The 23,841-nt window shown below is 45.6% G+C and overlaps 1 protein-coding gene across 1 annotated transcript in view; it reads right to left on the reverse strand.

The window, feature by feature from the left end:
• TFCP2L1 (transcription factor CP2 like 1) overlaps nucleotides 1–23,841 on the reverse strand; it is a 49,973-nt gene that overhangs the window by 18,705 nt on the left and 7,427 nt on the right. Inside the window, exons 3-5 of the mRNA XM_069473705.1 lie at nucleotides 2,273–2,349; nucleotides 1,620–1,725; nucleotides 803–909 (exon numbers count right to left, since the gene is read on the reverse strand). Coding sequence (XP_069329806.1) covers nucleotides 803–909; nucleotides 1,620–1,725; nucleotides 2,273–2,349 — 290 coding nt within the window. The remainder of the gene's footprint in view (nucleotides 1–802; nucleotides 910–1,619; nucleotides 1,726–2,272; nucleotides 2,350–23,841) is intronic.

Below are 23,841 nucleotides of genomic sequence, written 5' to 3' on the forward strand. Positions count from 1 at the left end.
AAGTACCTGCTACAAGGAAGGCACTCAGCATATACTTATTGTTATAATGCTGTAATAACATAATTCAGTATATAATGCTGTAATTATGTAAAAAAATGGAAAGACTGCTAACTTTTCTTGAGTGATTTCGATGGACCAGGCACTGCGTTAACAGCTTCATATTCATTATCTGATTTATAAAATAGGTGGGAAAATTAAGAGGTTCAAAAATAGTCATTCAACAACAGAAACTGGAAAAAAAGGGAAAAATTTTACTTTCAAATTATTTATGCTAGGAAATAACTTATTTTTTAAAGGCTTATATAGCCAGGCGCGGTGGCTTGAGGCCAGGAGTTCAAGACCAGCCTGAGCAAGAGTGAGGCCCCCATCTCTACAAAAAAATAAAAAAAATTAGCTGGGCATGGTGGTGCACACCTGTAGTCCCAGCTACTCAGGAGGCTGAGGCAGGAGGATTGCTTGAGCACAGAACTTTGAGGTTGCAGTGAGCTATCATGACACCAGTACTCTCTAGCTAGGGCAACAGAGCCAGACTCTATCTTGAAAAAAAAAACAGCTTATATATTCTGTAAGCCAAACCCAAACAGAATTCTAAAACCCTCCAAAGTCCTTTCCCCAGCCCCACGGATCAAGCAGCTCTGTGACTCTGAGTAACACTCATACCCTCTCTTTTGCAGCTTCCTCCCCGGATGCAGAGCCCAGGAGCCCAGCCAGGCCCCTGTGGGTGGGTTAGTGTTGAGAAGCTGCAAGCTGGACACTCCAAAGCCCAGCTTGCCCAATGCAAGGTGAGCTTCCTTCTGCTTACCTGAATGAACGCAGACGCTCTCTTGGCAGGGTCCCACAAAAATTCGACCGCGTTAAGCTGGGTCGGGCTGGCCCTGGGGTCCAAGATACCAACAGACAGTGGAATATCTGCATACACATACACACACACAAAAGGGCAACTGTCAGCCTCTCCCAAATATTTGGGGAAAGATCCTTATTACAGGTCCAAATTCCTTCACCCCAATTTGAAATGCCAAAAGCTCTGAAAACCAAGTAGTGCTTAACTCATCTGGCAGAAAGCCCTACAGCAATCACCATGAGGCTCTCGGTGTGGTCTTTATCCCATTTTGTGTGAACGTCACTTTACCTCACTGCGGGCGTATTATTGGGCTTGACTGCTGGTTGGCGGTGTTCCCTGATGCTATGGGTATATGCACCTAGCGTTGTTTAGCTTCTGAATCCCAAACCCATCTGACCCTGAGGGCTATGGATAAAGGACTATGAGCTGGTACCTGGGCCCCCAAAATTCCATTTCTGTTGCCCATCTATCTTTATGATGCTCATGCTTCCTTTCATCATTTATCAAAATCCTTTAAGTCTCCATCCTTCTGCACAGTCTTCCTGGAACTCCCTGACAGCAGGTCTTTGAATTCCACAGGAACTTCCCACTGAAAAAGGGAGCTCCCTGAGGACAGGCCCCAGTGGCCTGGCCATCTCTGCAAGCTCCCGCAGGGTTTGGCACAGGGCAAGAGCGCAGCAAAATGCCCTGTAGGCATGGGTTCAGGTGGCGTCCAGAAGCCCAATGTGGCCTGGGGGCCTTGAGCCTTGCTCGGGCCTCGCCCGGCCAGGAGACTCACCAATGTCCAGGATCCGGTCTCCGGGCCGGCTCCACCGCCAGCCCTCCAGCTGCTGGTGCTCGGTATACTGCAGCCGGCGGTCATGGAAAACCACTCGGATGATGCTCTGGGGAGGGAAGGCCAGCGGGGAACAGCTGAGCGTGGGGCCATGAGGAGCCCAAGAGGAACAGGCCTCCGTCCTCGAGCCCACCCTTCAAGGCCTCTCCTCCTGGAGTTTCATCCCAGTTCTCGAGCTCCACGTACTACTCCCTCCCAGAACCCCAGTAACACCACCGACAATAATAACAGTGATGACTACCAGTTTCCCCAGGATTAAGCGTTTTACAGACATGTCTAATTTATTAACCCTTTCGTGCAGATGAGCAAACTAAGCTCAGGAAAGTACAGTAAGTGGCAAAGGCAGGCTTGAGTCTGAGCCTGTCCAACCCAGAGCCTGTCCCATATGCCCAAGCCACTCTGGCTCTTGGTCTAATCCCCACCTGGACAATATGCTCCAGAGACAGGAACAGGGGCTGCCTCTCACTGATGAGGGCCAAGCTGAACCCCTCCTCTCCCTCTGAAGCCTTCCCCCAACCTCCCAGCCACTCCCCAGCAAGCCCAGGTGCGCAGACCCTAGCCAAGCCCCCCGGGGCAAGAGCAGCCTTGAAGTTTACCTTGACATACTTCGTGTTCAGATCTTGAAAGTCTCCCAGCTTCCGATTCTCCAGCAGTCGGATTTCATAAGACTGACCTGGGTGGGGATTAACAGTGCATTTTCCATTTGAATGTTTCCAAATTTCGGGTTCCCCAGCTATCGGCCTTCTCAACACCCGCAGTGCCCACCCAGGGCTCAGGACCAAGGAGCGAAGCAGAGAAGAGAGGCCATGGCCAGTTGAGCCCACTCTCTGGACTGAGAGTCAGTTTGTGCACCAGGCTGGTCGGGCCTAGGACACTCCAGGCAGCACGCCATGTGACCCCTCCAGAGACAGCACCTCTACAATTTTCAAAGAAACAGAATCCAGGAAAATACAGTTAGCATGAAAATTACAGAACACAAATTCCTATGTCTTTACAACCCCTCCCCCCATACACTTGGATGGAGAACACAGCTACTTAAATTCACATTACAGAGTAAATAACTGACCATACCCTTCCTGAGAGCAGGTTTAAAGGAACGAAGAAGCCTGTTAAACATTGTCTCTAATGGCAGACTGAAAAGCATTTCCCTAGTTTAAAGAATTTCATGTATTTGAAAGGGTGTGGGGGTTCTGTTCAGTGACATATAACCAGCACAAGCTGGCCAGAGAAGACAAATGGAAGAAAGATTCATCCATAATAACAAAAAATTTTTAAGAAGTACCTATCAATAAGCTGAACAAAACTACACACATTTTGTTGAAAGATAAAATACAGCTTGAATAAATAGGACACACCATGTTCCTGGGAGGAAGACTACAACACATGTATCAAATGATGTCAGTGTTTCCCAAATTAAATGTTAAACACAACTCTAAGACATTCTAGCGCGTGTCACAATTGAATAAAGGATGCTTTACAAATAAAAGAATAAATGATTTGGTAATTGGCACTGGTAAATCTGATTCGCTTTTCAAATTTTTTATTTTAAATAATTATGGATCCACGAGAAGTTACAAAAACAGTGCATTCAAGTCCTGAGTACCCTCCTGCAGCACCCCACAGTGGTGGCATCTGAGGCAACTACCGTATGTCACCAAACCAGGCAGCTGACCCTGGCACAGTGCAGTTCACAACGCTGTGGCCTCGCTCAGACTTCCCTGGCTGTCCCGCTCTCTCTGCACGCTTGTGTGTACACAGGGCTGTGACACGCTATTACACGGAGAGGCCAGCTATTTCCTCAAAGTGCAGATACCTCCCAGCAAATATCAAAACAAGCTATCGCTGGATTAAAAAGTCAATTTCTTGGTGTGGGGGGGGGAGTAGGGAGATGTTGGTCAGAGGAAACAAATTTCAGTTAGACAGGAGGAATAAGTTCAAGAGATCTATTGTACAACACAATAGGTGACTACAGTTAATAATAATGTACTTATGTTCTTGAAATATGCTACGAGATGTTTTCTCAATACAAAAAAATGGTAAGTATGTGAGGTAATACATACATTAGCTCAATTTAGCCATTCTGTATACATATTTCAAAATGTAAAGTATATACAGATTTCAAAACACCATGTTGTACATGATAAATTATACAATTTTTGTCAAATTTTTTAAAAAGTCAATTTCTTAAGGTTTTACTCTAACATGAACGACAGACAACAGAGAAGGACTTTCTGAATCTAAAATGATGGGGAAAAAAGGAAATATAGCTATATAAAACTTAGGTTATACATATGTATGAATTTTAAAACTTATTACAAACAACAAACTAGGAAAAGCAAACCCAGTGGCTAAGAGCCATTATATATCTAAAAAAGCAAGCGATTAGAAAAATACTAAAACCTCCTCCCCCTATCTCCCCTCTGTAGTGGACTGAATGGTGGTCTCCAAAAAGGTATGTCACATTCTAATCCCCAAGACCCGGGAATGTGACCTTATGTTGGAAATAATGGTCTTAGCACGTAATGGAATTAGGTCAAGGATTCTGAGATGAGGAGATCATCCTGCATTACCTGGCAGGGCCCTAAGTCCAATGACAGGTGTGCTCAGGAGAGACACACAGAGAAGAGAAGAGAGAGGCGGCCATGTGACCACGCAGGCAGAGATCGCCCTGATGGGGCCACGGGTCAAGGAATGCCTGGAGCCACCAGAAGCTGTAAGAGGCCAACAGAGTCTCCCCCAGGTCCCCCAGAAGGAAGGTGGCCCTGCCAGATTTCTGACTTCTGGCCTCCAGAGCTGAGAGAATAATCTTCTGTTATTTGAAGTCAAGGCATTTACGGTAACTTGACACAGCAGCCACGGGACACCCACTCCTCACCCACAGAGAGCAGAATGGGCAAAGGACAGGCAACTGAATGATCCATTCCAAATCTGCCCAGCAACAATCACATGCCAAACGCAGTGGGAACCCTCGGGGCAGGGAGGTGGGCAGAGCCACACAGCCCGTGGTCCTGGAGCTCACTCACCACGGCCCCCACTGGGCCTGGCCACGACACTGGGTGCACAGCCCACTCAGCCAGGCTCCTCTCTCCACGTTACAAAGGTCTCTTAGGACATGACCCACCAACTCTTCTCGACTGCACCAAGCCCCAGCACTGCTCAGGTTGACATGCTGGGCGCCTGCCCCATCAGAGGGAAAAGGCACAAACCCCCAACTCTTGTCCTGCCCACCAGCCTGTTGAGAAGACATGACGCATGAAAGGGTCTTGCTGACCTCATCAATGCATCTACCTTTCTGAAAAAGCCAGATTTTAAAGATACATTTCTAGGCTTCTAAACTCCCTCCTGAAGTCCAACACTCCCTTGACATCAACATAAAAATGCACCTCATACACCCAAACTGGTTTTTCCAGTGTCCTCTGCCTTCCCTGATGAAGAATGCAGACAGGGACCTGGCATGAGGCCCAAGGTCCAAGTGGTCATTACTGGGAGTTTACAGGCGCCCCAGGGCCCAATTACCACAACCCCAGGCTCTGCAGGGCAACCTCAGCTCACACCAAGCAGGAGGCACCTCCTGTCCCACACAGAGCAGTCTCCACGCCTGAACACGGGGCAGTACCTCGGAGGTCAGAGCTATCTCAGAGGCTGTGGGCCCGGGATCGCAGCCACGTGAGCCTGCTCCAGCAGCAGCAGGGTCCTGGTCCACACGCTCCACACCAAATCTTCCTTCCTCACCCTTCCTCTCTCTCACACACACTCCAGGGCCCCTCCCCGCCTTGCTCAGGCCTGCAGGTGACGTCCAGCCACACTCCCCATGCCTGCCTCTCAACGCCAACACACGGGACCACACTGACCTCCCCACCCCACTCAGAGCACCGTGCCATGCAGAAGGCCATCATCCACGGTCACACACAGGCTGATGGGTAAGGCTGTGTAAGCAGAACTGACTTAGGGCACACGAGCATTTTTCTCCCCAGCCAGCACCAGTTCTGGGCTGAGCAGGAGCCATGGAAATGGGCTGTCAAGGCACGGGTCATGTCTGTTCTTCCCGCCACTGCACCGTCTGACACGTAGCAGGTGCCCACCAAATGCTTCCATGGGGTTGCATGTTCTCTGCAGGGCCATTCCCTGCTAAAACTACAGGGTTTGCAAAAGTAAGACACGCTCCTGCCCTCAAAGGGTTGCCAATCTTCTGGGGTACATCGAACAGTACAGGAAAAAAGCTAATACAAGGCAGAATCTGAAAAATTCCCCAGGAGACAAAGGAGATAAAGTGAGCAATATTCATCCAGAACACGGAGGGAGGAGATAAGGCGAGGCCGGAACAAGGAGGTAACATTTGAGATGGGCGTGAAGAGCAGGCAGCATTTCTGTAACTAAGGGGAAGAATGAACAGGAAAGAATCCCCAGCAAAGGGCAGCTGTGGGCTGGAGGAGAGAGGCCACCTCCAGGGACAGCAGCTGACAGCTTCATTCACTGTGTGCTCGCAGGTGGCAAAGCCTACTCTGGTAGTCACTCACATGCATCTCGGAGCCAGTCACAGCAGCAGCTGGGGCTGTGAGCCCCTCTGGATGGGAGGAAGCAGAGGCCCAGAGAAGTGCCCTGGGCAGGCTCACACAGCACGGGACCAGCAGAGCCAGGAGCAGAGTCCAAGTCTGTCTCTAGAAGCTACCACACTCTGGCACATCCTACCTGAGAGGTGTCATTTGCTGGGCACAGGACATCTGCAGTTGTATGTGATTCTCTCAACTTTTCATTTCTAGAAGGCATCTGCTTCCATTCCGCACACTGATGGAAGTTTGCCTTGAGGATCGCATGGCCTAACGCCCTCCCGAGTTATCTTTGTCTGTCTCCTACATTCTAAGCAATGATCTGAGAGGGAAAACAAGTCGCTATAGAAAGTGATGGTAAAGCCTGTTCTAATTTCAGAATTGTGAAATGTGGGAAAAGGGAAAAAAAAAAAAAGAGTTGGTCTTAGAATCAAGGAAATAGGGTAAAAATAACCACCACTTAGTTGTCATCCAGCTATGGGCCAAGACATTGCTACGTCCCTTTGCGTATTATTTCCCTTAGTCCTCTCAACAATCCTGTGAGGAAACCTACTGTTGCCCCATTTTATAGATGAGGAAATTGAGTTCCAGACAGGTGAAGCACCCTGTTAAAGATCAACGCGGTCTGATTTCCGAGACTGAGCGCGTGGCCACCAGACCACCCCTTTCGCACGGCTTGACCGCTCCACACTGTGTATTGCTCCAGAGGTCCCGTCCGGCTATAATATTCAAGGAGTCTTCCATTGTATTTCCTCTGAATTTCCTGATATTCATTTTATTTCATGACCCTCTTCCACACATGTAACCCTTCCTTTCCTCTAAGGCTCAAATCCCTCATGTCCCCTGCCCTGGGCTCTCCGAGCCAAGAGGGACCTTCGACGTCTGATGACGTGTAGCCACAATGCGGCACAGGATTTTATATTCACTTTCTAGTGATGAACCAGTCTCCCCTCAGAGTACTGTAAATGGTTGCTGCACCATTTACAATACTCTGAACATACTCTAAAGTTATAGAAACTAAAACCGTGTTGTTTTGGCACGGGGACAAGCAGACCAGTGGACAGGAACAAGGAGGGCAGTCTAGCCTTCCATATTTGGAGACTTGATGTATGACAGTATAAAAAAAGAGGAGTTCATCTTTTTTCAACAATGTGGGGTAACTGGTTATCCATATGGAAAAATAAATCCCTGCCTCACACTATGTATGATAAATTCTAAAGGAGTGAAAAACCTGACTATAAAATAAAAGCAAAACCTTAAAATATTGCTAAAGACAGTCTGAGACTACTCTATGACGTGGGGTAGGAAAGGACTTCTTAAACTAGAAACAGATGCACAAATCATAAAGGAAAAACTACATTAAGATGTATGTCTTCTGGAATAAAAGCACGAAGTTCAGAAAAAATTCTAGACTGGGAGAAAATACTTGCAGCAAGAAAACTACCAATGGATTAGTCTACGTGATATGTATACACATAAAGAAAAATATTGGTAAGAAAAATCTCAAAAAAACAGTATTCAGAAGGCACACACTGGTATATACGAAACTGTTCTACATAAAATTGGGAGACGTACAAAACAAGACTGTTCATTTTTATGGCTAAACAGGCATGGAGTAAAAGTTAAGAATGTGCATGGGAATTGCCAACACCAATTGCACAACAGTGGCTTTGCTTCTGGGGAGGGAGGACAGGCAGGGTTAAAAATCTGAAGCAAAGTTGGTAAGTTTAAAAGACTATGTTGGAGGCCGGGCGCGGTGGCTCACGCCTGTAATCCCAGCACTCTGGGAGGCCGAGGTGGGCGGATCGTTTGAGCTCAGGAGTTCGAGACCAGCCTGAGCAAGAGCGAGACCCCACCTCTACTAAAAATAGAAAGAAATTATATGGACAGCTAAAAATATATATAGAAAAAATTAGCCGGGCATGGTGGCACATGCCTGTAGTCCCAGCTACTCGGGAGGCTGAGACAGGAGGATCGCTTGAGCTCGGGAGTTTGAGGTTGCTGTGAGCTAGGCTGACGCCACGGCACTCACTCTAGCCTGGGCAACAGAGTGAGACTCTGTCTCAAAAAAAAAAAAAAAAAAAAAAAAGACTATGTTGGGCACATGGGTATTTGTTCTCTAAAATCTGAAAGTAAAACACTTCTCTCCCCTATCCACAACACACACACAAAATAATAATAAAAAAAAAACACTCGGGGCAGTTCCCATTCTGTGTTGCATGGTGGTTATGTGTTTCTGACTCTCCGGCCCCACCCTGGGGGGGGCTCCTTGGGCTCCACTGCTCAGGGGGTCACTATACACCTCCCCCCTGCCCATTTGTGCCAGCTCCATGCTGGGTGCAGGGTAACATTCGACAAACTTGTTCACACACACCCCCACAATTTTGTTACATCAAAAGCCCACTGCGCCATGTTTTATTTAATCAAGTCACTTTTTAAACTTAAATTTATATTTTAAAGTGTGTATCATGCCTTCATAGGAAATCATAATCACACACCATAAATAAATAGTAACTGTACAAAATATATACATAAGCAGCTACCAGCGTTCTTGTGTGTACGCCTAAAGAAAGCTAGCTATGGGGCCGGGCGCGGTGGCTCACGCCTGTAATCCTAGCACTCTGGGAGGCCGAGGTGGGCGGATCGTTTGAGCTCAGGAGTTCGAGACCAGCCTGAGCAAGAGCGAGACCCCGTCTCTACTAAAAATAGAAAGAAATTATATGGACAGCTAAAAATATATATAGAAAAAATTAGCCGGGCACGGTGGCACATGCCTGTAATCCCAGCTACTCGGGAGGCTGAGACAGGAGTATCCCTTGAGCTCAGGAGTTTGAGGTTGCTGTGAGCTAGGCTGACGCCACGGCACTCACTCTAGCCTGGGCAACAGAGTGAGACTCTGTCTCAAAAAAAAAAAAAAAGAAAAAAAAAAGAAAGCTAGCTATGGCGCCTGGTTACACAGCCAGATTTAGTTTATAGAGCCTGGGCTCACATCCGGGACCCCACTTAACAGCGCAGCCTTTAGGAGTCTCCATTTCGGCATCTCCAAAATGTGAACAATACTGGTACTTAATGCCTAGGGCTGTTGGAGAGTTGAAGGTACACCCAACAGAGAATGTGGCGCACAGGTCTTGCACGGGTCTTCTGCCAGCCCTAGGAAGCCTCCCGATCCGGTGAGAGCTTCCGGAGAAGGTGGACCAGACTGGGCATGCAGTACCCAAAAAGGCTTCAAGGCAATTCCCTCCAAAGTCCTGGCCCAACTCTCCGCTTTCAAGCCATTAAAGGCTTTTTAAAGGCTAGAAGGGAGGAGCCCCAGGTCACTTTGTGATGTAAACCAGCCCTTAAGTGGCAGCCATCCCAGCCTGAGCAGTCAAGGTGACCTAGGGAGTGGCAGGAGCTGGGGCACAGTGGTCACAGGCTCCACCTCACCACCCAGCCCCACCCTGGGGTCCCCTCCTGCCTGGGCTGTCAGCCACAGACTCAGTAGGTCCAGGCAGACTGTACCTCTTTGGGGGAGCCGTGGGGTTCCTCAGCTGGATTTAGGCTCAGGGGAGATGCCACACCCTACCACCACCCAGGAAGGATGGCCTGGACCCCACCCAAAGGGCCCTGAGATACACAAATGGGTGTGGACACTTCCTCTACTCCAGCCTTAGGGCTGTGCCCAGACTCCATCCCGTCAGGGCTGGGGAGGAGAGGCAGGAGCTGAAATAAAATGCACAAGTGCTCAATAAATCTTGGTTTTCTCCCTCTTGCCACATGCAACCCATAATATCAATATTTTCTAGCCCAGGTATGAGCAAACTTTTCAGCTGTGTGGGCCATTTAAGATCTGTCGCTACTACTGGACTCTGCCACTGTAACAAGGAAGCAGCCACGGACGAGGCAGGAATGAATGGGCATGGCTGTGTCCCAATAAAACATCACTTTTGGACACTGAAATTTGAACGTTCATATAATTTTTCTTCTTCCTGCTGACCTCTTCCTTCCTTCCAACTTTTTTTGGCACTCTGAAACACTGCCCACCACCTCCTGGTCTTCTCGCCCGGTAACTAAGTCACAGCTCCTCAAGAGAGGAAAGCTCTCCAAGAACAAAGCTCTCCAAGCTCTCCCTACAAGTTCACCTGCACCAGTTCACCCCCAGCCCCAGCCCCTTGTGCAGTTCTGGTGTGTGATGGGCTTTTAATTAATGGTGGCGGAATCTGATATTAAATTCCCTAAAGCAAATAACAGAGCTGGAACTAGTCAGCCAAACCATGAAGAGCCTGAAAAGATGCTCCACCTCAGTAGACACTGAAGAAATGCCAATTGCAATAATGCAATGCCTGGTCACCTACCAGACTGGCAAAAACTCACAGGGTGCTAACAACCTGCAAGGACAGAGCTGTAGGGAAATGGGCCCTAACCTCACAGATGCTGGAGGTGGAAGGTGACCTGTCACAGCCCGTGGGCCATTTTGACAATACCCATCGATATTAAAAATGCACACAGGTTCAGACCCAGCCATCCTGTCACCAGGATTCTAGTCCACAGAACTGCTAGCACATGTGCTTAAAAATATCTGCACTAGGCTATTCAATGCAGCAGTACTGTTAACAGCTAAAACCTGGAGAGAAACTAAATGGTCAGCAATCGCGTCACTACCACCCTGTGGGATACTCTGCAGCCTTCACAGAGAATGAGGCACACACCTTAACCAACAGCACGAGTTAGCAGCAGGTGTCTCCCGCACGGGGCACCGAGACGGACCCAGCGTCACTCACTATGCCTGCCCAAAGAGCACAGCCGGAATCTAGTCACCAGGAAACACCAGGCAAACCCAAACGGAGACACAGCCTACAGTCTCCTGGCCCGCACTCTTCAGAAATGTCCATGTTATGGAAGACGAGAAGAGGCTGAGGCTCTGTCCAGATTCATGTGCATGAAGAGTGAGTGGGACAATTCAACATAATGCATCGCCCTCGACTGGATCTCGGATCAAGGCAAAAGCCTGCGATAAAGAACATTACCAGAACAACTGGCCCTATCTTAACAGGCCTAGAGGATAGGTAATGGTATCATGCTGATGTTAAATTCCCTGAATTTGATAATGGAATTGTGGTTATGCAAAAGAATGTCCTTGTTCTGAGGAAACACATGCTGAAGTATTTAGGAATAAAGGGTCACACTGTCTGCAACTAACTCACAAATGTTTCAGTGAGGGCAAAGATAGATACAACAGAGATATCTGTACCTACTTATCTATAGCTATCTATACATAGATGTATAGATAGAGACAGGTATACATACATATACATACATACATATACATAAATATCTATGTCTATAAAATAGATGAAGCAAATGTGACAAAACATTAAAAAATTGGTCAATCTGGTGAAGGATATATAGACGTTCACCATACTAACCTTTCAATTCTTCCATACTTTAATTTTTAAATTAGGCAGGCTTAGATCCATTATAAACATGAAAAACCATCCACTATCCACCATACACACACACACACACACACACACACACACAAAAAAGTAAGTTTGCTGAATAATATGTATACAGTGTGACTGCACTTGTTTTAAAATAAGTTATACATATACCCGTATATTTGTGAGTCTAATACATGCAGTGAGCAGAGTAGGACTTCCCCTTTTAAATTATATACATCTTCAGTATTGGCTTTAAAAAAAAAAAACAACTAGGGATATAGTACATGTGAATTTGAAAAAATACGAAACAAAGAAAAGAGGGGCAGGTGCCTCATACTGTTCCAAGCACATAACAGATGTTCACAGTGACAGCGATTGGTGTTTACTCTCCTAGTGTCAGGCAGGTACCCAAAAGCCAATCAGACAGGTGGACATTTGGGGAAGGCAGTCTAATCAATAGAACACCAGACACATGCAGACCATGCCAGGCAGGCAGAGGTCCTTCCGACTCAGGGTCTCACAGGGAGACCAACCTGAAGAACTCACAGTACAATATGACTGTGCCCGTTTTAGAGATGAGGAAACCAAGGCCCAGACAGGAATTGGTGCGCCCAAGGTCACAATGCAAGATAGTGGCAAAGCGCAGTGGCCTGCAGGCTAGCTCAGGACAAGTGGGCAGAGGGGAGTGGGTGTCAGGTCAGATCCGCTGGGGTCGAGTCAGGACCTTCCCACATTCTAGGTGCAGGATCACAGGCAAGTTCTCGAACCTTTCTGTATCTCACTCTCAATATCTGCAAATGTTCTTTGCAGAACCGTTGTGAGGACTAAATGAGATAATATACTTCCGACCTGGCATGCAGTAAGTACTCAGCAAGAGGCGCTGAATGCGCTCTCCTTGCTGAGCCCCACCCATGCGATGGTCATTGTACCCTGTGCTGTACAAATAAACTCTCCTCCAGCCCTCCCACTAGCTCCACATACCAACTGACCCGACGCCCAAGGTCACAGAGCCAGGAGGCAGCCCAGCTGGGAGGCAGCCCAGGCAGGGATGACTCTACCGGCCACCAACTGTCTTCCAGGGGTCACAGTGCTGCTGAGAGCGAGCGCTCCCAAGCTGGCCTCCGCTGGGGCCATGCCCACCGGGCACTCCTGCAGAGCAGCTTGGACAGGCCGGAGTGGCTCTGCCCCAGAGCGCAGAAGTCAGTGTAGGGCCTCCCGCCCGGATCACGGTGTTCCCAAGAACAGGAGGCAATTGCCCGGGCCAGCCAAGATTTACAGGTTGTTTACTTTCCAACAGTTACTGCTTTGGCTAATAAATGCCACATAAAACATAATGGAGGCCATCACTGCCCCCGAGAATCGAAGGCCAGATGCCAACAGTCCGTACTAATTAGTGGCAGACGCAGAAAGTACAATCCTGCACCCATTGTGCCCAGCATTTGTGGCTTAACTTGTCACTCGCACACATGCGATATCATGCAAGTGACAGTCCACACAGAGTGCTCACATGAAAGGAGACAGCATACAGTGAGGAAAAGGCTTTGTCAGTTACAGACCCAAATCCTTACCCTAAGGGACTATAACCTGTTTGACACTGGGCCGGGCACTTCACCACCTTCTTGTAGCTGCTTATGAATGTCATGGACTAGGCATCATGCCTGGCACATGACGAATCCCAATAAACACTTGCAAGATAAAAGTACATACATGTATGTGTGATATCTGTAAAAAAATGCCAAAAAAAAAAAAAAGATTAAATCGTGTTCTAAAAGCTCCTTACAGAAGAGACTGTTTACAGGGCTGGGGCAGGGGAAATACAAGAAGAGCCTCAAGCGTCTTGCAGTGCCAGAGCGAGGAAATGCTCCAAGAAAGGACCAAGTCATGTGGAAGCAACACAGGAGCCAACCCGAAGGAGCTCCCAGTGGCCACAGCTGTAACAATGGCAACAACAAAATAAATAGCAATATTATTTCATCGTAACTCACAGAATAAAATAAATACCCTTGGGTCTATAGTGATATAAAAAATAAGTAAATGAATAAATTCGTAGTAGAAAAGAGAAAACTCTTTTTACAGTAACCTTCTAATTACAAAAGTAGAAAGAAGAGGGAAATAAAATCACCATTAGGAAAACACTGCATTAATAATTGGTATAGATGCAATCCACCAGTGGATGCTAAAATTAGTGGGCAAAAGTTTGAGGAAAATCAAGATATCAACACAGTTTCCAAGGATCTCCTTCCTCCTCCCCCCCCCCCCCCCCCCGCCAAGATAGTTATCAATCACACAGGAGGCAATGTAACCTTACGGCAGAGAACCCTGGCAGGCACCATCTTAACCAAGCCACCAGCAATAGGACACACCAGCATCACGATGCCCAACATGATGCCTTGCCAAGGGCACAATGTCACTTCTGTGGCATTCCTGCCAAAAACGTGTAACCTCAATCTCATCCTTAAAAAAACACCTACACACGCAAACTGAAGGGCATGCTATAAAATAAAGCTCCTTTAAGTCTGAAGGCCATGGAAGATGAGAGAGGAGGAAAGATTCCTGGAGGAAGAGAGGAAGGACTGAAGGACCATCTCAGACCGCAGAAGACTCGGGAGACGTGAGAACTCCCCCTGCAACGTGGTGTCCCGGCTCGGATCCCAGAGCGGGGGGAGGACAGCAGTGGGGCACTGGGCAGAGTCACGGAGACCGCAGTCAATGGACTCACACCGACGTACTTTCCTGGTTTCAGCAATTGTACTGTGGTAATGTGAGAGGTTAACGTTATGGGAAGCTGAGTAAAAGGTACCCAGAACGCTCAGTACTGTTTCTGACATCTTCTTTACGTCTAAAATTATTCCCCCTCCCACAAAATGCCCTGGATTCCCAAGCCCACCCACAACTGTGGACAGTGAACCCGGGCGGGACCCAGAAATCAGCATGTTCTTAAGTACCTGGACACCTGATAAGCATTTTTTTAATTGTTTGATTTGTTCTTGGTACTGGGAATGCTATCTCTGTTTCCTATATTATTTTTTTTCCTATATTATGTTATTGCTGGTACATAGGAAATCCACTAGTTTTGGCATATTGAACTTGTATCCAGCCATCCATGCTGCTGAACTGAATCCTTAGTTTAGGAAAATGAACAATATGAAACTTCAAGCTTGCCCGTTTTGATTTACTAAATGGCAAATGCATATGGTTCACCCTAATATAGTGGGGTTCTTGCAGATCAATAAGCAAAAGGTCAAAAGGGAAACGGGTGATGGATATAAACTGTCAGTTTTTAGCAAAAGAAAAACAAAGGACGTATAAACATATGAAAAGATGCTCAATTTCACTCATAACGGTTACCATAAATTAAATAAATGCAAATTAAAATAAGGTGCTCCTATTCTCTGTGCATATGAGAAAAGATTCAAAAGCTTGGCAATCCAGACAAGGGTGTGGAGACACAGGCACCCTCCTGCCCAGGAAGTGGGGGTGCAAACAGGTACCATCTTTTTGGAGGGTGATGTGACAAGGTCCACAGAAATCTTTAACACGTCACTACCATTTGTGCGTGTGCTTACGATGAAAGGACAGATACGCATCTTTGCTTGTACACGCACGAAAACGTGAGCAATGGATAACCGTCGGCTGCCTATGAGGAGGGGACCTGGGTACCCCGGAGCAGGAGCGGGAGGGAGACCCACCATAAACCCTTTTGCATCACTCATAGTTTGAACTAATTGAATGCATTAACTTGCCAAAAATAAGTTTCAAAAATATGGAGGAAAAAAACTGCCCTGTAAGTTAGTAGGACAAAGGACAGTAAAAAGTAGAAAACCAAATCCCTATGATAAGGTCAGAATTGCGACTCACTCCGGCACTTTCCCTCCAAGCCCTGCAGCTGAGGGTGTGTGTTTTCAGAAGTCTTTGGTGGCCTTGATGTCTGCCCTCTGCCCACAGGGACAGGGAGGCTGGTGGGCAGAGCTTGCATAAGGCAGATCCCCGGAGAGGAACAGAGAAGAGAGTCAGAGAGTCCTCATGGTGTTCGAGCCCCTGGTTCCAGTGTGTTCCTGGGGCCCAGGTGCAACCCTGCTTTGGGGTCCCCTGCTTTATACGATGCCAACAGTGGCCACCAGAGGAGCCTCCACTACCCATACCTACTCCATCATAAAGACAGACAGTAAATAACAAGCGCTGGAACCCTCCAATATTGCTGGTAGCAACGTGAAGTGGGGCAGCCGCCCCGGAAAACAGCCCGGCAGTTCATCAAAAGTTAAACAGAGTCACAAAAGCCCACCACCTGTATGATGCTGTTTATACGGCACGTCCAGATAGGCACATTTACAGAGACAGAAAGTAGATTAGTGATTGCCGAGGGCTGGGGAGGAGGGAAGGAGAAAATGGGAACTCACTGCTAATGGGTACAGGGTCTCTTTTAGGCAGGACAAGTATGTTCTAAAATTAGTTGTGATGATGGTTTAGTATATTTAGTCGAATATACTAAAAGACATTGAATTGTGTACTCTGAATGGGCGAATTGTATGGTATGTGAATTATACCCTAATAAAGCTGTTTTTACAAAAAGAAAGAGAAATCAGATGACCAGATTGAAGCACTAGTCTATGTTCTAGGGCAAGTCTTTGGGCCTCAGTTTACCCACCTATAAAATGGGAGGGTGAGGGTGGAAAGGCCAGGTTGGTGCTTCTCAAACTTTACTATGTTCATAATCACTGGGCAACTTGCAGGTTCTGATCCAGGATTCTGCATTTCTAACAGGCTCTCAGGTGATGCTGGCCCACGGACACTTAGAAAGGTAATATAGCAGAGATGCCATCCAAAGCTGCCTCCAGACCTAATACTCTAGGAATCTACTCTTCCGTACTCTCTGTGAATTCCTAGAACATGTGTGGTCTCTCCCTCCCATTCAGGACTCCCAAGATCCTCTAACCACCCAGACAGAAGTTTCCAGGCATAGTCACGGGCTGGAGAACGGCAGAGAAAGGTGAAGAACCTCCCAAATCCGCCCAAGCACAGAGCACCTGGCTGGGCACAGGAGAGGTCCTCAGCTTGCAAAGCACAGAGCCGTGGTGAAGCAGGGCCCACATTCTCTTTGCACAGTCCATGCAAAGAGAGAAGTGGACAAGAAAAGCAACAGTGACCTGTCACACTCGCAGTGCAGTGGCTAACAAACCCTACTATCACAAAGACTCGATCACTGGGGTGTTTGGAGAAAGAGATCCTGCCCCTGCCAGTTCTGTCGGAACCGTACACTCCAGGAGGCGCTGATGCCTGTGGTCCAAAGCCCAAATGCCACCCTGGAGCCAGTCTGGAGGGAGGACAGGATTACACTCCAGGAGACTGTCAGGAACCTCCTCCATCTGTTGACAAGTCTTCTCCACCCTCGAGATCCCAGTTTCCCTTTCAATTAAAGAGGGCTGGATGAGGTGCCCCTTGAGGTACCTAAAGGACAGTCCTATAAGCAGCGTGAGGGGCACAGCAGACAGCAGGAAAGGAGGAAGGAAGGAGGACAGGCCAGCTGTCCATCTCCAACCCACGCACCATGTTTCTCCCCGAGATAACTCTACAAGGAAGAACACCCCATGAGGACCTGTCAAAGAGACAGAAAGTCCTGAGAAGTGTAAGGTAGGAACTTCCTAATTAACACAAAGAAGCATTTATTTGTCCTTCTTCCTGTGGCCTCTAGCCCAGGGCCTGCCCCTAGCAGGCTGCATGGCCCAGAAACATTCCATCTTCACTCAGGGCGTCCTTCCTTCTCCTGTGAAATGAGGAGGTTGAACAATCAGAGTAGCTACTTGTGTAGAGTGGCTCCTTTAAAACAAAACATGACACTCCTTTTTCATTCAGAGCAGAGATTCTGTACACATTCCCCCAAGTAGCCATTCTAACCACAGTGCAGTGGCCCCTGAAACCCGACTCCGGAGCCCACTTCACAAGCAAGGTGGGCCTCCCCCCATCCCCACTCTCCTCCCCTCCCAACACCCGTGAAAAATAACCAAAGTTAGGAGCAGAAGGAAAGTAACATTCATTGAGACCCTTTGATGTACCTGGCCCTTAAATATGATTTTTCCACCATGTACCATATAAATCATAACCCTATGTGTGCAGTGACAATAGCAAAGTTTATTAAACCTGGTACCCCAGCATCAGCCCCACTGAAATTCCATCCTGACTACCGGGCACCTGCTGGGTTTAGGGGCACGACTCTCGCAGCTTCGGTGGCAGTGGGGGTCACTCGGGACTAGAAGGGTTTTGATGCCTCTGTGAGCGACTGTGTCTGTCCTTCCAGACGGGCCATACTCAAGCCATAATATGAAATTTTAGGGGCTTGCTTTAATCTGTTCTCGGTTGAGGAGATCTACCATATCCCCCAGTGAAAAAGTTCTCTGGTGGATCTTTCCTAAGCGCCACCAGACACAGCGTTTGGAACGTCAGAGGGCTGGTCCACTGCGGTGACTCCACCGCGTCAAAGGCTTCTGTGATGAGTCTAATCTGTTTACTGACTTTACAGAAATGTCAGTACACTTCAGCTTGGGCAGCAAATCTTTTGATTAGCTCTTTTTCCTTCAAAGTGTTTCCAGATATACATGGTTTCAATATAATTCTCAAGAATATGTCATTTCCAGTTCATTGGACCATCGGAATTAGATCGTGTACTCTTATTTTATTTTAATTAATTGGTCCGTTATTACTTAAAACATAACTGAAGTTTGACATGACCAAGAGGAGACCTCTGAAACATTAAAAATTATGTCTATATGCTATGAGTTGTGACCAGCAATCTGTATAAGTAACTGTATATTTATTTCAATACATGTTGATTGGTTTTAAAAGAATAAAGAAACAAAAAATCCAATCAATGACAAACCATATCCAGCTAACATTTTAGTATTTTTATTGGTTTAGCCCTAAATTCATAAATTAATTATAAGGAATTGACATTTTGGGAAGTGTTTGTTCCTTTTGTTTTTTCTTTTATTTATATTATTATTATTTTTAGAGACAGGGTCTTTTTTTTTTTTTTTTTTGTTGAGACAGAGTCTCACTTTGTTGCCCAGGCTAGAGTGAGTGCCGTGGCGTCAGCCTAGCTCACAGCAACCTCAAACTCCTGGGCTCCAGCGATCCTACTGCCTCAGCCTCCCGAGTAGCTGGGACTACAGGCATGCGCCACTATGCCCGGCTAATTTTTTCTGTATAGATTTTTAGTTGTCCATATAATGTCTTTCTATTTTTAGTAGAGACGGGGTCTCGCTCTTGCTCAGGCTGGTCTCGAACTCCTGACCTCGAGCGATCCACCCGCCTCGGCCTCCCAGAGTGCTAGGATTACAGGCGTGAGCCACCGCGCCCGGCCGAGAGACAGGGTCTTGCTATGTTGTCCAGGCTGGTCTCAAATTCCTGGGTTCAAACGATCCTCCCACCTCAGTCCCCAGTCCCTAGGACTACAGGTGCACACCCAGCTTTTTTTCTTTTAAAACTTTGTTATGTGGTTAATTATATTATTTGCTGACTAAACATTTCTAAATTTCATGTAGCCAAAATAAACTATCCTTACATGGCAAAAACAACAAAAATATTATTTAATTCTCAAGGCAACACCTGAGGTGGGTGTTATGCCTATTTTACAGAAAACACGAGTGAGTTAACAGGTTCAGTAACTTGGGAAAGCGAAGAGTCAGAACTGGAACTCCAAAAGTCACTACTTTCAAGGTGTCACCCAGTTTGTAAGAAAGGCTAGTTGAGTGTCACCCAGACACGTGTTACCAATGAAGGATTTAACAACACGTGCTGGTTATCTTTCATGGATATACAGAAGGATCGTCTTCATTATTTTTATGACTGTCTAGTATTCTACCATTAATACATGAAGGTTCCATAACCATTAAGTCATTGTGGAGCAATGTGATGCCCACATGGAAAGTAACAGAGTTGGGGTCCTACTTCATTCCTCATATACCAAAATAAAAGTCAAAGTTCCAAAGATTGGGAAAAGATATTTTTAAGAAAACAGATGCATATTACTAAAATCTTAAAATGGAGAAGGCATTTCCTAAATGGAACATGAGACACAAAAATCATTAAGAGAAGTCCAATAAACCTGACAACATAAAAATTTATTTTTAAAAACTTTTATTACATAAAAGAAATAAACATTAATTTTAAAAAAGAATGAATGAAAAAGTGGGCAAATATTCCCAACGCATATTATATTCTAAATATGCAAAGAGCTTCTTACAAATAAATAAAAGTATGAAAATTCCACTTGAAAAATAGGTAAATTACATGAAAAGCAAAGAAAGTAATAAAATAAAAAAATATTCAACATCATTGAGGAAATGAAAATTAAAACAAGAACACCCTATGCTTTCCCCACAAATTATCAAAGATTAAAAAGTGTTTGCAAAAATAAACACTCTTCATTCATTCATTCCAAGAAGTTTGATATGCCAGATGCTGGGCGAGGTCTAGCAGTGAACAAGCTGACCAAGATCTCTGCCTTCAAGGAGTTTATACTCCAGATGCAGAGACCAGAGATAGATAAGGGAAGAAGAAATAAACAAGTATTCAAATAGTTACTGTTCACAACAGTATAAATCCATACAACTTCACTGAAGGGCAATATGGCAGTACATAGCAAAACGTGCTGGCAATTCTATTTCTAGATATTTATCCTACAGATATTTAGTACTTTCTAAATTCTTAAGCATAAAGATATATGTACAGGGATGCTCACTAGAGTCCTGGGTATAACTATGGAAAAACTGGAAACAAGCCTAATTCTCCTCAAAAGGACAAATTATGCAGTAGCCATTCAATGAGGATACTGTATCCAGTAAAGATCAGTTTTTGCTTATTATTTTTTGATGTACCTATATAGAAAGACATTGAAGACGTTTTGTTTAAAAACAAAAGCAAATTGTCAAACAGTAAATATGATTCCACTTTCTCTTAAAAACAAACAGTACACACTACTCTATAATATACATGCTTGTGTATCTACATAATTAGACATGCACAGGTTAACGTATGATGAAGAAAAACCTGAAAGGTAGGACTATGGAAAATTTTCTGTTTCGTTTGGCTGTTCTGTTTTGTAATAAGCATGTACTACTTTTATATTCAGGAAAAGACCAATAAGGGGGAAAGCATTTTAAAAAGTAATGCGTTCTAGGGTCATTTAGTTTATTCAGTTTATATCCCCAAACTTTAGGCTAAAAGTTAATCTGGAAAGAAAACTTAGCTATGGAGAAAAGCTAGCAACACAGTAACTAATCCTTTGCCTCATTCCTTAAATTTGAAGTCACTGATAAAGTACGGAAGAGGGAATACATAACTGGGTACTTACTGTTTGCCAGACATTTGTTATTCACTTAATTCTCAAGGAAACCCCCAAAGTAAAACCTTCCTGGTTTCACAGATGAGGAAACCAAGGCTTCTAGAGATTAAGTGATTTCCCTGGAGCAGAGCTGGTAAAAAGACAGCTGAAACTCAGCCCGGGTTCTAGGAGCAAGGAAGACAGGATTCTCCTGGACAGGGGGTGGGGTGGAGCAACTGATTATGGGGTTTCTTTCTCCCCAAGGCGGCATTTTCTCCCCATTCCATTCCTTCCTCCTCCACTCCATTCCCCGTCCTTTCGCCCACTCCTCCTCCTCCTCCCCTCCCAGCCCCCAACCCCCTAACCTTCCCCCAGCGCTCCACCAGGAGCACCCAGCGACAGGCACAGCTCACAGAAGTGCCTCGCCCAGAATCCTGCCTGCACAACTCCAAGGAGAGGCAGCCAGAGGGGAAAAGGGTGCCTCCCCTTCCAGAACTCCCTTCATTTTATCACATCACAGCTCATCCCAGGGCTTGTCTGATTACATGATATGGGAGGAGGAGCCTGATTTCACCTCTCTCAGGCTGTCATCTGTGAAATGGGGAAATCAATTTGGGGAGAATAACAAATGAGGAGAATAACTCAAGAGAGTATCAGAAAGTGCTTTCTAAATTCTAAGTGCTAAACTAAGAAGTATAACCCTAAAGGCTGAGGTTCCCACCTCCCAGGTAATGTAACCCTTTCTTAAACCAACAGCTCCCATTACTTAAGAATTTAGTGCTTTTTGGGTACCACTTTAAATGGTATTTCAACATCCTGCATAAGAAATGTCTCCCCAGGGTTACCTCCCGCATGTAATTTGCACAGGCAGGGAAGAACGAATGGAAGCGTTTAGCAGGCCTTCCACCCTTTAATCTGTCCCGAAGCTGCCGCCTTCCAGTTCTAAGAGATGCAGTTCTTAGCTCTAGGGCCAACTCTGCTAATCTTTGAATTGGGAGAAGAAAGGATAAAAATAGTAAAAATTCTCAAAGTCCCAACTCAATGACCCTGTTAACCTCCAAAATAGGACTGGGGAAATGTTTCCTTTTTATCAATAGTAGTGGCCAATGTGTGGGTGCTTACTAGGTGCCAAGCACCGTTTTCAGTGCTCTACATGCATGAGCTCATTTTATCCATACAGCAGTACCTACTTTGTAGGGATTTTATTTCCCCCAGCTTACAGATAAGGAGTTGGAGGTAAAGAAAGGTTATGTGACTTGCCCAGGTGGCTGCCAACAGCCTCAGCATGGCAGTTGGAGCTCTTGGTCATCTGGTCTACCTCTCCAGCCTTATCACTCGCAGTCCTCCTTATGTTCCAAACCCTAGTCATCCTGAGCCACTTAGGATTCCTGGGATAGACAGTGTGTTCAACTGCACCCTCCTTCATTCCATTTTTGCCTTTGCACATGGCTCTTCTCACTGATCCATCCTCCTCTTCCAACCAACAGGAAATTCTATTCCATGAATAAAATTGTAAGTAAGCCTAGTGTGAAAACGCATGACTATACTTAAGACTCAAGAGTTGTTGTGGTGGAAAATACCAAAGCTTTCCCCATTGCAAGTTGTTCTTGCAAAGCTGTTTCTTATCTCAAAGCCAGAATTCCCTACACGATTGCCTGGGGTTCTCTCTTCCCTGCAGTCCCTGACTCCTCCCCACCCTTCCCACACCACCTACCTCATCAGGAAGATCTGTCCACAAAGACCTTTGGCCTCTGACAAAGAAGAGGTTATCTGGAAGTCTGCAAACCTCTATTCAACGCTGTCCTCCCCACAGAACGACTTTGTCAGAGGCAGAGGACACACTCTGTTTTTCAAACCATTTTCACCATATCCAATACTAGCCATCAGGCTTGGTGACAAGACACCCACATGAAATACACCTTGCCCAAGCCACATGTCAAGGTGTATTTAACCCACATCCAGTGGTTTAAATGACTTTTGGATTTACAGATATAGCATCTTTTCCGGGTTTTCAGAGAACTTTAAATACATCATTACAAGGAAGAAGACATGAAATGGCCTCAGAGAAATAATGTAACACATATCATAGTGCCTTATAAACATTAAATACTTAATAGCAGACTTTTCAATTAACCAAAAAGGTACTGAATGATGTGTCAAAACTACTACTTTTTAAAAACTGAATTGATGCCTATTTGTCATATGACATAGAATAAGCTATGCTGAAAAAGATATCTAATACGGTATTATTCATAATAGCAGAGAGACAGAAAGAGAGAATGGAAATATGATCATGCCTATTTTTAAATTTTCTGAGTATTTACAGAGCACTCAAGGCACCAAGCTTAACAGTGAGGATACAATACAGGTTGAGCATCCCTCGTCCAAAAATCCAAAATCTAAAATGCTCCAACATCCCAAACATTTTGAGCACCAATATAACACCACAGATTGTCCTCATGGGTGGCTGAAATAGTGACACCTTTGCTTTGTCTCCTGCACAAAATTATTAAAAATATTATATAAAATTACCTTCAGGCCTTGTGTATAAAGTATCTATGAAACATAAATGAATTTCGTGTTTAGACTCGGATTCCATCCCCAAGATATCTCATTATATATGTGCAAATATTCCAAAATAAAAAAAAAAATTCAGAAATGTGAAACATTTCTGGTCGTAAGCATTCTGGAAAAGGGATACTCAACCTGTATTAAAAAAGACAGACATGACTTGGCCCTATAGAACTTCCATTCCATTATGTGAGACAAATACTAAAGTAATTACATTGTATACTTTTTTCCAACAGTTATGACAATATTCTGCCCTAAATAACAAAAGGAAATAGTGAAAAAATATACAGACATTTTAAATGATGTTTAAG

The sequence above is a fragment of the Eulemur rufifrons genome, chromosome 1 (genome assembly GCF_041146395.1).
Source record: "Eulemur rufifrons isolate Redbay chromosome 1, OSU_ERuf_1, whole genome shotgun sequence".
In the NCBI taxonomy this organism is placed as follows: Eukaryota; Metazoa; Chordata; class Mammalia; order Primates; family Lemuridae; genus Eulemur; species Eulemur rufifrons.